The sequence below is a fragment of the Neodiprion lecontei genome, chromosome 4 (assembly GCF_021901455.1).
Source record: "Neodiprion lecontei isolate iyNeoLeco1 chromosome 4, iyNeoLeco1.1, whole genome shotgun sequence".
Lineage (NCBI taxonomy): Eukaryota > Metazoa > Arthropoda > Insecta > Hymenoptera > Diprionidae > Neodiprion > Neodiprion lecontei.
In genome coordinates, this window is record NC_060263.1 from 38,524,409 (window position 1) to 38,539,992 (window position 15,584).

General features: G+C 42.5%; 2 protein-coding genes across 4 annotated transcripts; one reads left to right on the top strand and one right to left on the bottom strand.

The window, feature by feature from the left end:
- Window positions 1-4,487: 4,487 nt before the first annotated feature.
- On the bottom strand, window positions 4,488-11,251 carry LOC107216571 (sorting nexin-13). Of its 3 annotated transcripts, none has more exons than XM_015653813.2 (10): window positions 11,078-11,251; window positions 10,433-10,545; window positions 9,723-9,822; window positions 9,542-9,628; window positions 9,260-9,384; window positions 8,580-9,138; window positions 6,912-8,501; window positions 6,543-6,731; window positions 6,213-6,427; window positions 4,488-6,122 (listed from the first exon to the last, which is right to left on the bottom strand). In XM_015653813.2, the coding sequence occupies exons 2-10, from the start codon at window positions 10,543-10,545 to the stop codon at window positions 5,792-5,794; spliced, it is 3,309 nt and encodes a 1,102-aa protein (XP_015509299.1). In that variant the 5' UTR covers window positions 11,078-11,251; the 3' UTR covers window positions 4,488-5,791. The 3 variants fall into 3 exon arrangements, with proteins under 3 accessions (XP_015509299.1, XP_046594364.1, XP_046594365.1); XM_046738408.1 differs by lacking the exon at window positions 11,078-11,251 and adding an exon at window positions 10,719-10,805; XM_046738409.1 differs by lacking the exons at window positions 9,723-9,822; window positions 10,433-10,545; window positions 11,078-11,251 and having other exon boundaries at window positions 9,522-9,628.
- Window positions 11,252-11,693: 442 nt separating this feature from the next.
- Window positions 11,694-15,421, top strand: LOC107228167 (transmembrane protein 26). Its single transcript, XM_015669545.2, has 6 exons — window positions 11,694-12,275; window positions 12,951-13,128; window positions 13,255-13,452; window positions 13,592-14,166; window positions 14,232-14,720; window positions 14,799-15,421. The coding sequence occupies exons 1-6, from the start codon at window positions 12,082-12,084 to the stop codon at window positions 14,836-14,838; spliced, it is 1,674 nt and encodes a 557-aa protein (XP_015525031.2). The 5' UTR covers window positions 11,694-12,081; the 3' UTR covers window positions 14,839-15,421.
- The last annotated feature ends 163 nt before the right edge of the window (window positions 15,422-15,584 follow it).

Sequence of the window (15,584 nt, forward strand, 5' to 3'; positions counted from 1 at the left end):
ACAAATTTCGTAACTGACACAGAAATTGACACGTATAGCTTTGCGCGGTACGGGATTGGCTGCAGTTTTTTCTAAGTACGTTTTTTTAATTTCTCTATCGAGGTCGCGTGGTCACCAATCGAAAATCACACTCCTATTATATAATGCACCAAATCGAAAGGCAACTCTTATAATTGGCACGTCGCGTCGGAATATTAGGGGAAAGGGAGACGAGATCGTATTGAAGTTAGTAACGCAACGATTCATGCTGAGGAAAAATCGTTGTATCGCCATTTTGGAACTGTCAGAAAGTCAGTAAACCGCAATAGAACAAAACACATGAATATTTCGAAATCTTGGTTCATTAAAAATCATTTTAAAGTCAAGAAAATAGTGATCATTTTTTCCCCAATGTTTGGTTACGATAACGTTCCGTTTCTCACCGATTGTGAGAGCTGTCGATGGTTGCGGAGGATGAAGAATTACTTATCTGCATCTACACAGTGGCAGTCGCGTCCAAGCACCCCTGTTAGTACAAGTGGAAACTGCGGCATGGAGGATAAGAGAGAAGTTCACCCCCAGTAAAACAGCTTACGGGAATCCCCCCGCGATTGATTGGCTTGACTCCCTGCAGCGGTGCAGCTGAACAAAGCGATAATTTTTCGTGTAATACCGCGAGTATCTTTATTATTTTTTTCCTTCCTCTTCGTCGCCGCTGCATCACACAAGATATAACTCTCTAGGCAGCTTGCACCAAACGCAAGGCGACATTATACTATTTGTTCGAGTCTCAGGCGTATCTCGTTGCGAAACCAGAGCCGCAGCTCGGACCGACCGACCGACCGCAGGTCGGCACCATTTTCTCATTTTACACTTATTTTATTTCCTCCTCCACGTCTATACTGTAATATACGCAAGATAGCTGCATGGGATATCGTGTATTTACTTACATATTCCGTTCACCGTGATTGTACGATCCTTTGCACCGGGTTGTAGCTACGCTCTCTGTTACTCAAACAGATCGCATGTGGTACATTGCATACTCTGCCATAAACCGCGATCTTCGTATTATACCTAAGCGGTATAATTGTCGCGAGACTCATCTGCAAGGAGCCTCCCGATATGCGATCTAACACACAACGAATTGGAGCGCGTTTCGCGTTGTACATGAACGAGTAGTCCTCCGGTATATAACGATCGAGATACAGTAACGAAATGAAAATCGTATAAACTGGGCAAAAAAATTGCTCCACTTGCGTCTGGCGTCTGGCAAGAACCTCTATGTTGCTGAATAAGGGACGCGCGAATGGCGATGCGGCCCCCCTGGCCCTGCACTATGTCTGATGTGCACATAGGGACACCCTTGCTGCTACCGAGCGGGGTCGCCTAGGGGTATTAAAGTGCGGCGCGGTGTGCAAAGGGGTCGCTCACCCCACGTATAACTGTAAGCCAGCTCGTCCTTGCGCCACGAATTTTCCTTTTCTCCCCCGTTTTTCCCCGCTACCCCCTTTTTCGCCCCTTTCCATTTTCTCCCCCGTATAACTACTAGTGTACGATTTTCCCCCGACGCTGTGCTGCGGGTTATAGTTGAATCCGCGACGCTTCGCATCCATATTTATATCCTGCATTATACATGCAGCGTAGCGCGGAAAGTTTATGTTTATAAATTTCGTCCCAATTTCTATTATACGTATCCATGAAACTTTAACAATCGTTGCATAATTTCTTTTTCTTTGAGATGAAGGGTTCGACTCGGATATGTCGAACTACGTGATATTCGTTCAGGATTGCATTAAAATACGAACTGATGCAGGCCCGATGAAGTGAAAAGGATCGATCAATCCTCAACGATCAATATTTCAAAGCATTTCGGACTAGAACTAGTTTATAATAATCTGCATTCTTTTTCCACTCGGCCAAAAATACCATAGAGGCTTGATATCGATCGCTTCGTTTTCGGTTAATGAAATGCCGTAATATCGTTCATCGTTGCACTTCGATCGAGAATTAAAAAACTTGCACTGCGTCTTGAATGCTTTACACTGATTACAATCAATCCTCATTAGTCAAGCGTCCCGCACTCGCGACGCATCCGAGAGATTTCAACGCGATCCGCGTTAACCGCGTCAGTTTAAGGATCGGTGATATTCGCAGACCCGAGTCGTTTACAGCCTGATTTCGAAGTCCCGATAACAATTCAAAAAGAGCTTTCGGCGAATGAAAACCAGTGAAAATTCGCTTCAACACTAAAAATTTATGGAAGAACCGCGCAGCGGGTATATTTGCAACGAATTTCGAACGGTGCCACGCGAAACTTCGCCAACGACTGAACAACCAGTCTCTTCCTCCTCCGGACCGACCACCGACTGTCTGCCGGATCGACCGACAGACGGATGAACCGAATCGTGATCAACGGGGTAGGTTGCGTAGCCTGGAGACTAACGTACCTACCACCTATACGCTTCGAGTATATTTGCGTTCGTTCGGGGGCCGGATGAGACCGGGCCGTCCCGGAAACGGTATCACTCGTCATGTACAATCTCGAGGATGGCGAAACCGTGCAGACGAAGAAGGCGAAGAACCACCACCACGACGCGGACGTAAACTGCACCGTATGACGCGTTACGTCGACGCGACCCCTCGCCAGTTCCTTGTATAGAATTACCAACTACCCACGGGGGGCACGCGAAGTAGGGGCCGCCGGTAGAAGGGGACGTCGAGGAAGTGGCTACCCCCGCCTGCAACCCCCGTGGCCCCGCGCCGTTCGACGGTTGCGTGCGTGAATCATGCATATCGATTTTCCTCTATCCCCATGTACCCTGCATGCACGTTCGTTCGTTCCGAGTCCAGTGTGCACGCATACGCGCTCGCGTCCCCCGTCCACTAATTCCAGTTTCCCCTCCCATCCACCCCCTGCCGGCCCCCGCCGCCCCTTGATGCATACAGCAGTCTGCAACGGCAGCGTACGTGTCAACCAACCCCCTCCGTACTTTTTCTTATTCTTTTTTCTCAAAGGCCTGGGGGCCCCCCCCAGTAGCGGTGGCGGTGGTGTGTTCCTCCGCACAATGCCCCCTTGCTTGTCCCTCTCCTGCCTTTTGCCCCCCCCCCCCCTCCCCCCCATCCCCGCCCCTTCTCGTCCACCCCGCCGCCTTTCTTTCCAGCATCATCGCGCTCTTCGACTGCGGTATACGGACGCCGATCACGCATATCGGCCCTCCCGAGTGCTGCTAGGCCTCCAGGTCCTCGGTTGCAGCAGCCAGGACGGAACGAGAGCCGCGTGTTGCCCCCGCCCTGGTGCAGCTAATAAACCCTCATCCTTTGTCCCCTGCCTGTACAGCCTCTCGTCGCCTTTTGTCTTTGCGTATTTCGTTGTTGGTAGGCTGCATGCATAACATACATGCGTACATGTGACGATACGCGGAAACGTCGCGTCGTCGCCCTGACCCGCAAGATTGAACTCACCCTTTAACACTTTAGAGGGCTTCGTGGAGCGCGTATATATTATATACCATCGATGTTATATCGTTTGTTCGATAAGTTTTTGGCAAAACTTTTGCGGCATTGCCGGACGATAATTTTCACATATATCACACGTGCGTTAATTTATTCAGACGGATGACGATCGCTTAATTGGCGCAGCTGCCGCTAAAAGGATCCTCAATTAGTTTCACGGAACAATGGGGATTTAATGTGATATAGAGAGAGAACATTTTTTTCATCCTTTTCGTCAGATGTTGCGATCAAGGGTTACGGTTCAGCTTCGATACACTGGATCTCCTGATTCAAGTGAAAATTCTTGCTCCTTCCCTTATCCGAAGCGACTCGTGTAAATACCTTGCGATTGACTTGAGCCTATGACGTCACATTAACGGACGCGCTTGTCCCGGGGATTCGCATTGTGTATCAAATCCGATGACCATTAAAAGCACTGACACGTTTTTGTTGTTGAACATATTTTTCGTTGAATCACGCGAGGTGTAAGTTCTACATATATTAACTATTATTATTACTAACGGATGAACTATACTTATTGTTGGCCTGTCAGTCTTCGGGTCCGTAAATTTTCAAAGTTCGAAATAGTCGATACGACGCACCGGCACCAAAGGCAACACCATTTTCTGGCTCAGAAAAAGCTTCAGACGGAGGGCGCACTTTAAACGATTGACAAAGTGACACGTGTTGTCTACTTTTCCTACGGCAAAACTCTGGCGAATAGATGAATATTATTATAAATTAGACCTTTCATCTGTTTTGTGAGTAGAAAATATCATCTGCAGTACGATAATGCATAAAGACAAGACAAGATTGTGGACAATAATTTGTACTTCGACAAACAGAGATGATTAAAATAACTTTGATGCATAGATTCTTTAATAATTAGGTAATTATTTAATATAATAATATAAATAACTACATCTATATACAGAGATATTATGGAATATAAATTATTATTTTAGAGTAATGATGTGCCGAATTCGAATGATAAATGAGTATTTTTTTAACATGAATATGATCAATTACGCTATGTTCAGCACTCCACGTATTCAATTGATTGTTATCTCTCCCGTCCCGCGAACTCCGGTCCAATAAATAAATATAAATAATGCGAATGGCACAGTCGCAGGGTATCCAGTTCAACTATACGTATACATGTACTTTTACATATCATATACATACAGATGAGTAAGTTCAAATATAAATTATCTTAATATCACGGCCGGGGTAACTAACTATAGAGAATAAAATTACCGTTTTTCATTCTAAATATTTACTGTATATAAGTGTATAATAGACGTATAACAAATTAATATTAACGTGTACAAAGTGATGTCTATTGTACTGCGAATGACGAATAAAGTAATAATAGTAATAATAATCGTAACAATAACAGGTAATTAAAAGTGTGTTCTTATTTATTTCGTTTTTTTTTTACACGGGCTAGAGTATACTTGCGTATCATGATTAACACCGGGATTGACAGAGCGATGCTCCCCTATTACCCTTCGAAATAATATATTCTCGTATTTATGAGTACGTAGCGTTAAAATGCCTTTGGAATGTTTCATTGATCGCTAATACGTGGGTAATAGTAATTACCTATGAATAATATATGATTACGATGAATCGCAAATTTAAAATACGCAGGCATACACATGCGAATGAGCTTTGTTAGTCACGTAATACCGTTCTCGTTATATAGCTGCCGGTTATAAGTCTCCATGATTTCGAAATGATGTTGATCTTTGGTAATTTAATAATAATTTTCACGTTTTTGTATTTTGTTACCGAAGTACAATTGTATCATATGCAAAATAATCACTTTTTTGTTTCTATCTCCCATAATTCTTCAATCTCTTGTTTCTAGTCCAAAACTTGAGATTCCAAATAAATAAATAGTACTAGCATATTGACTAGCCTTTGCAAAGTTATGAGGAATGAAGAAAATGAGGAGCTCTTAGAAGTTTTTCTGTCACCCCAGATGTGAAAAACCTCAATTCTTGAAGTACAAACGACAGATTCACAGCTTTCGAGTTGGGAAATAGTTGTAATATCTATTTTCCTAAAGCATCCTAATGTATCCAAAGCAGTAATGTAAGCGATTCCTTACGCATAAGAAATAGAGACAGATTAATACTTATTTTTTTCTAATATTCATTCGAATATATAATTCACAGATACGGAGTCTTGCCATTTCGTATGAAATGCTTATCTGTACCTATTCCTTGCAAATATAAGAATCGAGCTACATGACTGCATGTGAATTATTTTTTGACACCCTATTCACTTGAAATTAAATCATTTTTTCCGTCGATCAAGACTTCCCCTTGTCTTTGACTTTTACCCTTGGTGACGAGGAATACAATTTTCTAATTACCGACACCAAGTCGTTTTGGGGAAACAAATTTTCTAGTATACCCTCCAGGAGTACATAAAGTAGTCTTCGATTAAGCACAGGTTCTTGAAAAAGTTGAAAGACTCTGAGCAATCCACGGCGAGTCGTTTCACTACCAATGATATGTTTGAGTTCATCTGAAAAACACGATAAAAGCGCTACCTTCGCTGCTACTCGCGTTCTGCTTTTCATTTCTGCATCTCGAGGTGGTTTAGCTTCTGCTTTGACACCGTTTGGCCAGAAACTATGCCTAAAATGTGAAAAAAAAAAAAATATATAAATATGTCACGGCCCGAAAAATATTTCGAAATTTTATCGATTTGATTCCAATAATATTTACTTGAATAGTTTCAAATACGTTGCAACGTTTTTCGGACTTGTTAAAAGTGACACATATTCCACTATCCTTCTGTTCACAATGTCGCCAAACATCATTCTGATTATTTGCCTCAGTAACGTAACGATTCTCCTCCTTAGCCATTGGTTCTTCACTTTCAAATCGAACACTTCATCCATTAGGAGCAAAATTATTCTCAATGGAATATTATCGTCCGTCTGAAATATGCATAACTTTAGCCTCTTTTTTACACCATTCATTCATTGTATATTCGGTCTTAAATCTATACTGAGAATTCTATTTTGCATTTAGCAGATTTTCTACCAAACTTACCTCGACATCAAGACTCGCTCCAACTTTGACACTCTCATAAAGCATACTGTTCTTTTTTGGATTTCCAAAGAATTTACTTATGTTGTCCATAACACCGTCCACTGTGCTCAGCATATTGTCAGGCATCGTCTTCACTGCTTGCGTCATATTCTTCATTGAAGTCTTCAAAGGATTCACCAAAGTGTCGAGCTGCAAAAGAATTAAGTCTTCTTTTTAAGAAAAACAACATGATTTGACATCGAGATATTCTATGAACACAGATAGCTATTATTTTGTGTTCAAAATTTCGTTGAGATGGGTTGTAAAATTGCAGTAACTTAGTGATACTTCGCAAAGGCTATTTAAAGAAAAGACTCGTATCCAACTAACTGTTCTAGCAACATGACCTCCTGTGACTCCTTTGTCATAATCTCCTTGCTCCAAGAACGTTAGTAGTAAGGACTGGAGGCCCAAGTGGCCATCAACAGTGAGTGGTCTAGTGAGCTGTTGTAGCCAGATGTTGAGCATGGTCATTCTTCTCTCGAGAACGGCACGGTCCATATTGTGGAAGGCTTTCTTAGCTGGGAATGGCAACTTGGCTAAATCGTAATACTTGTCCTTGATTTTCTGATGAAGATCGTGAAAGTCAGAGTATCTCCTGTAGATGTGCCACTTTTCCTGATACCCAGTATCATACCTTTTAGTCACGGCCACCGCGTAAATCCCATAAGTTTTACCTTTATCATTAACGATACCAGTCTCAATTATCTCTGCTAAAATGTCAAACCTCCCCTGCACCAGCTTCTTTATTGCATTTTGGTCAGTCATCATTGTGTCGCCAATCTTTAAATATCGTTCGCTTTCCGGCTCCAAGTAAAACGTCACATCAGACTCTGGACCGGAGCTCAAATCCCGTGTCACTCTCTTGGGCTCTGCGAATGTCCCCTCCCGATTGACATCGGCACTTGCATCGCTGTCGATGTTCACCTCAGAGTCTAGATCAGTTTCATCAGATATCCCACCGCTACACTCCGTACCCAGGCTTATCAGATGTGTCGAAGAGTTTGGATTTGACTTCACTCTGTTGCCTGAGTCGTCGTTTCCCCGGCGGATGTCGATTAACTCCCCTTGTTGTACATCGAGGTCGTTACCAAAGCTTGATACGCTTATGCTATCCAAAGATCTTGAATCTTCTTCAGAAGTTGGATCCTTGAGTAATTCTAGCTCTGCGAGTAGCCGGACGTACGAAATGGAACGTTTAAAAGCAGGAAGGAACCTATCCTCATTCTGCAGTTTCTCATAGCAACAGGTCTGCAAATCGTCGAACCAAGTTTCACGTACAGGTTCGGACTTTATCCGGGTGGCAAGTATTTTGACAAGAGCATCGTCGAGCTGGAGTCGTATGCAGGCCTTATCGCTAAGATACTGTTGGTAAATTTTCACCGCTGCTTCTTTAAGATTCTCCAAATCAGTATTTTTCGTTTTTGAATTATCCGCACCGTTGCCGTGAAGCTTCTGAAGCTCTATATCAGATATTTGCTGCTCCGCTGACACTTTCCACCCATATATATTCAGGTAAAAGAATAAGTACGCCTCCGCCCCAATGCTCGTCATGTAGTCAATGTAATAGCTGAGCGCTATGTTGTTCTTCAACAGTTCGTCCAGTGGCAGGTTTACTAACTTGTGCCCAGGAACTAGTAGCCTGTTCCACTCTTGGTGGGCACTCATACCATCTGTCAGATCGCTTTCGAGACCCTCCTGCATCCTTATCATCCTAGTTTCAAGAATCTTTTTCACATATAGCATGCTGTTTAGTCGTTGCTTGACTGTCAAGTCGTTGTCTCCGCCGGAATCTTTAGATCTCAAATGTGCGATTTCTTTTAATACAACAACTTTGGTGGCAGCCAGTTCCTCCAGGTTATCCGTTATTCGAATTACGGTTAAAAAGGTTTCGCTAGGTAGTGTCATATCTTTTGTACACTGGAATTGAAAAAAAGATGGTGTTGGTGCACTTATCTACATCTCTTATTGATAATTATATTTTCGTCTATTACTTACCAACCATATACATGCTTGATTGATGTAATCTGGGTCGGAGAGTAATTTTAGCATAGGCTTAATGACAACGTTGACAAGAAGCTCCCGGAGGATAATCCTGACAGTGAGGCAGTTGAAATCTTCCTTCGGCAGCAACAAGTATAGGAGAATCTCTGATATTTCCGCAAGGAATGTGAGCTCCTGACTCTCATTTGTGCAAACGAGATCTCTACATATCAGATTATTCTCCATCTGCACTTCGAGATCAAAGAATACTTTCTCCAAAGAATCTTCCTTTTCTTCTACTGGTTCCGTTCCAGGTTCAGTGAGTGATCCCAAGTTTGGGACATAAAATTTTGATTGTGAATACCACGAGATATCAGTCTCGCTCTTGTTTCTACGATGCGTCGGAGTTACAGTCTTTTTCGGAGTACTTCCTGAGGTGCTTGAACTTCCACCACCTTTGTATAATTTCCCACTTTTCATCTTAGCTCTGGCCTGTCGGTAGAGACGTACATGCGACGCTGCATCGTCAACCAAACGCGTTGTCAGATACGGTATCCAGTCGACATCTTTCACTCTGGAATCAATGCATGGAAAGAGGATATTGGAACGTTACCAGAGCTCATGTCGAATCAGAGTGCGGTCAATTTTAAGAATCAATAATACATTTGGTAGAACATTTTCAGCAATATAGTCACCTATTTGCTAAGTTGATGGCAATCTTCTGAGCCGTGTCCCTTACGGATTTAGGGAATTCTTCATCATCCGTTAACCGTCCATACCATGGCTCTACATGATCTCTTAAAATGAAGTCCAGTATTTCCTGGAAATAGTATGTGTTGTTTAGCATCTGTCTAGTTCAATATGGTTGTGGTAGGTATCTACGTTGTACTCTCTGTATAGGGTGTACGATACACTCATAGAAACAACTACTCAATCCCGACTCGGTGCATTTGTTACCTCAACGTCTTGTAATTCACCTGTAAAGATTCATCGATGACATGACTCCCTGTAACTCTTCTGTCAGAGGTAAACTTCACTTTATTTTTGTAAGCGTCGTCGAGTTGCTAAAAAAATAATCAGAGATTAAAAATATTCCGTTTAGTTTAACAAATTTTATCTGATTTACACTGCAGGATACTGAATTGAAAAATGAAATACCTGTCGCAGCTTGTCTGTCTTTTTGTATAAGTTTTCTCTTCTGGATTTGATTTCATCAGGAAGAATTGGAGCATAACGAGCATAAATGGATGTTAGTATCCTGTATAAAAATAAAATTTAGATAATAAGTATTATGTGTGCACAAAGCGAGGCTGGGCAAGACATGTAATTCTGGCAAGATGGATAACTACCAAAATGTTTAGACAAATTCTACAAGTAAGTTTAATGGACAGGCAATAAAACTAGCCACCTGATAAATCCAGGGACTGAAGTTTTATGACTGCAATAAATCATTAAACATATTCGAGTATCAGAGGCATAACATGTTTATGATTGATAATAAGTTTTATAAATACTTGCTGTGTGATAAAGCTGACTGATATAAAAATAATTCTACCTGTACATTTCCCAAATTTACATATTAAAAGAAATAGCACATTAGCAAGAAGGTACAAAGCATCAACTCTGACTCAGTTTTGTCCAAATTTGGTAAATTATTACGTCATTTGACTGCCTTACGCATGGCATTTGAACGTTGGGTGTAAATTGCTACATATAAGGAAAGTTTCATGACTGAAAGTCCCTGCCTTATTCAGATTTGTAACAACCTTGAACTTGTTTCAATAAATTCAAGAGTGTCAACAAGATAGTGCTTTGCAAGATTTACTCATGTGGATGAAAATATACGGATGAACAGATATTGCAATCACCCAGTTAACAGGACAAGTAGAACGATGATGATTTTGCAAATTGTCCCGAATCCAAAGAGCGTGACGAAGAGGATGACAACCGCCGCAACAACTCCGTAAAGCGGAACGTTCATCTGAAAGCAATATCGACACTTTACTTGCGAACATTTTTTCTTCTTGTTCCAACGGCAATAGCAGATTGGCTAAACAAACATGTAGATATAAAAAAACCGAAGAATAAAAAACAGACAACTGTTGGGCAATGTCGTTTTTTCCTCATTAACCAAGTATCTGTTATCAAGCAAACCGGAGGATTCCGTAGATATATCTGGAATCGGGGGATGAGGTGACACATGGAATATTTAATTGACTTTGAATAAATCTTTGATCGTAGGTGCACGCTATGTATGAGTTCGGTCTTGATTTTGACATCCGTAAGTATACGTGACTACTCATGAGTGGGACGTGCCTTACCTATCAACAACATCGCGCGTGCTCGGCATGATCATTATTTACACAGTTATGTGAATATACGCAGATGTCGGATGAAGGAATTTTAGATAGATAATAATTCAAGGCCTGTGTGTTAAATTATTCTACTAGGGGAGGTGTTTTGAAGGTGGCGTGAGAAAGGGAGCGGGTTGATTTTCGTCTGGTGTTACGAACCTTTGATATACGACGATATAACCCACACGAACCGCGGTGGCGGTAGCCACGTACATATTGAGCTCCGCAACGCAACTACGGGGCTTATCGACGGAAAGCGGTCAGCTGACTAACCTTTTATTTACATTTTTACTTGTGAGAAATAATCTGCAACAACAGCGAGACATTTTTTCTATTAGTTCAGTCCACCACCACTCGTAGCGCTACCTACCAAATCGCTATTTGCGCGCGCGCAATCGAACCGATTTAAACTGAGATTTTTGGTCAAGACTTCCGCAGACACAATTTTAGCGACAGATATTTCAAGATTCAAACGTAGATTTCAGAGAAAAATACGAATGTAATTTCGAGAAAATCTAGAGGGCTACAAAGTTTAATAATTTTGGGGTAAATCGCACACTACGTGTATGGAAAAATCACTTTTAGAGTATAATGAAGAATTGGTCGAAGAACTAGCATTTACGTTTTTATACGGACTAGTAATAAAAATGTTTGAGATATTTGACCGATTATTTATTTTGCAAAATTACGTGCATTCACCTCGTTTTTGCAAATGCCGGCTGCTGGCCGATTGTAAGCATTCGAGGGATTCGAGGTCTTCCCCATGTTGCCCTTATTATACCTGGATGCACGACGGCGAGATGTCGCCACGTGTTTCGCCCCAAGGATCAGGAGGTACCCTTCAATTTTCAAACCATGCGCGGGGTGACCGAAATAGAGACGGGGCTGAGTGCAGTCTTCGTAAATCTCTGATCCTTTCAAGTCCGTCATCCAGTTGAAAGTGGAATTGCCGTTGCACTTATCGAGGGAAAATAAAACGCGATAAATGACATAACGTTTGAATGTCAAGTTATTTGAATTCTCCTTTATAAGACGATGTTGTTCAACTGAATTTTTCGCGTGTTCTATTCAAATTTGTTTATTAGTAACAATCAAACACGGCTAACGATAAGTCGAAACTCTCAGTGACTTTCGAAACCGTTGATAGAGTAAGCGAGTACACAATGGCCAAACTTTTAGCGACTTTGAAAGCAATAATAACGAGGCTCGTTTTCGCTGCTCACGGTTTCGTCGCCATCTGGCAAGTGACTACGTTCAAAAAAAATCCTCTCTACTGGTATCTGAGTTGTCCGATTCTGCTCCTATTCTTCGAAGGGATATTCACACTAACCATAAAGGAAAACCAAGAGTGGAAGTGGTAAGATCAACCTCAGCATATCGTGGGTTCATTTTTGCCTAGAGTCTACAACAGTATCGGAAGTTCTACGATAAATATAATAATGAGTATATTATTGCGTAATACAAGAGCCACTACAGCTATTTAAACAACTGTGTGCCAGTGACGCGGTAAATGAATCATCCGGAATCTAACCGAATCGGAAATGATACGTTGGGTACCAAAACAAGAATACATGTTTAGAAACGAGAATCTGCACCGCAAAAAATGAAAAAAAAATGGACATGAAATTTCTGGAATTATGATGTCCGTTGTATTTTCTCGGTATATATCAAACCAGACTGCTGCAGTTTTATTTTATTCTAACGAAGCGCGGACCCTAACAAGCCAATTTTCCGGGGCATAGCGTTTGATGGTCCGGATGAATGTAGCGGTCGCCCCTATAAACTGTGCAGTGGCAGTGGTCTTTTGTGCGCGTGTTCTGGGGTGACGGTCGGAAATTGGGCATTAGCAACTCGTTCGATTTCAACCAAACAGACTCAATATTTATCGACCTACATTAAAGACGGTACTCGCGCCACAGGGATTCGCGTGAAATAATATCTCCGCATCATCTAGGCATTCACATTTCGCATGTTACGTGAAACATGTGCTGCTCCTTACTCATCATTCTAAAAGAATGTTTTTTGTTTCAAGGTTCTGCCCCTCTGTTTTTCTCTACCTCAGCAGCGTTGTACCGGCGATATGGCTTCTGGAATTGGACAAGGTGGACAGACGCCTAAAAATGCGCGATTCCAACATCAATCTTACTGATAATTTGAATTTCACTAATCTTGCTGGGGCGGATTTAAAAAACTTGGAAAAAGCTCTCGGTGTACGTAAATTTCCACGCAAAAATATTACAGCGACGTTACAATTTTTGATAAGCCCGTATAGCAAGCAGTTTAAGTCCAAATTGCGTAATTTAATCTGATGCACGGGTAATAATGTTTATATGCAGATGAACATCAGGTTACCGGATATCCAAATATCGACCGAGACCTGGGTGACGTTGATCGAGCAATTCTTAATGCTTATTTTGATAATCGGTCGCTGGATGCTTCCCAAGGGTGAACTGACGCGAGATCAGTTAAGCCAACTGTTGCTTGTTTACATTGGCACTGCCGCTGACATCATCGAGTTCTTCGATTCATTCAAGGTCAGGTGTAATGCCTTCAGTTGTTCTTCCATCTCTCGATCTCTATTCCATCTGGGAGATGAATCTATTAAAAAATGTTTAAATCAGATTAAGATTGAGAAGAATGATCATTGTTTCTTTTTTGTTGCCATTTCCACAGGAGGGAAAGATCGCCCAAGAACCTCTGTTGGTGTACCTCACATTGGCGATCTGGGCTTGGTCGTTGATGCAGTTCACGGTAGTCCTGACGGCAACAAAGTCCAGGAAATCTCGATTATCGTCCGGAACGACAGTGAAGCGGAAACGGGGCGTCCGGGCGCAGGAGACGAGCTGTTGCAGCATCGACGTCTGGGGAATCGCACTGAACATGGCGCTGCAAGACGGACCGTTTCTCGGTTTCCGTCTGATCTTGATAATCCACTACCAGATAGTCAGCTACATGAATATTTTTTTCACCTGCAAAAACACCCTGGTCATACTCCTCCAGTTGTACCGACTTTACGTCGTTCAAAGTGAGGGTAAGATCCGGCGGAAGGAGGAGAACCTTGGAAAGCGCGAGGCCCAATCTGCCAATATCAGCATCATATCTCGAAGCACTCCGACTTCTCGGAAACGGAAGCGCGAAGAGCACGGATCCAGACGCCCCAGGAGGGATCAGGACTCAGAGAGTGACGAGTCCGCGCGAGAAACCGACAAATACGAACTCTCGCCGAGAAACCTTGAGGCTGCGACGAGGTAAGTAAATGTTCTTGGTCTATGGTCGGCACTATTCTTGACCATTCTTGTCTGTTCGTGCGAAGGAGGACGAGGGGCGGTCGTCAGGACACGGGCTACTCGACATCGAGTTCCCGAACTTCGTCGAAACAGGACAAGCTCCAGAAACGAGAGAACAAGAAGAAGTCGACGAGTTCCAGGCGGGACAATTCGACCGATGAAGAGCGTCGCGGTAAGCGGTCCGAGCCGAAGAAGAAGAAGCGAAAGCGATCCGTGGAACACAAGGATAGCTTCAAAGTTGGAGCCGGCGTGGAGAAGGAGAGTCCAAAAGGGAGTCGGCGAGGCAAGGTTCGATGTGCTGAAAAAAAGGAGAAGGAAACAGACGGCAACGGCCGCCGAAGGCGTCGCGAGGCTTCCGATCCCGAAGAGGGTGAGGAGGAAGAGGAAGATGAGATACAGCGGACGGCCACCGAGACTGAGGACGAAGACGACGAAGAGGAAAGAAGCCGGCATCGATCTTCGTCTCGTTCTTCAGCTGCTCGGAGTTTTGGAAGCGACTCTGAGGGCGCCAGAAGGTTAGCGAATGTTCAAAAGTCATTAATCCTTAGTTCAGAGCGCTCACCAATTTTTGCTCGCTTTTTGATTCTATTCAGATACAGGCGGCGGAGGCGTGGACATGAAGTTCGCGATTGACAACGGAGTCTCGGCATCGTGGCGATGTTCTTCCTCTATCTTGTCATCCTCGTGATTTGCATGCTTTTCATTCACGCCGGTATAAATGACGGCCTTGTTTTGACGACGAGAAGTCGTCGTCAGTTCTTCTCGTCGCCCAGTCAACAAGGATCAGAAGCTTGACGCGAACGGTTTAAGCACAACCGTGTTCTTCGGACCCTCATCAGACCAGATCCAATTGTTTCGGCCAGGCTGTAACGGGCTACATTTATTAATAATCAAAACACATTCGAATGAATCTATTCTAATTTGAGATATTGTGATTAATTCTAGTGTTTTAGGTGTTTACGCGTAGAGGCAGAGTTAGATTTGATATGCAGCTGAGCCTCTGCATTATGGACGCAATGTGCATTGTAGAGCATTATATAGATTAGTGTTGTTTCAACGTTTTAACTGTGAATTTTACATTTTATTGACAATTTTTGCGAGGATCGGAAGTTCTCAGAGTATAGCGTGTAATTATATATTGATTGATGGATTACACGGTCCTTTTCTCTCATGTAAAAAGCCTGCCAGATAACGAAAGTATTGTACCGTTTTAATTATTCATCATGAACAAAATAAATAAAATAACCATTTTCTTTAGCGGAATGGCGATTTTTGACCCCATAAATTTTTAAATACTTTTCTGACTATCAGACTTATTCCAGATACGAAACTGAAAAATTGACGGTGTGATTTAATACATTTTGACGTTTATTGGCACA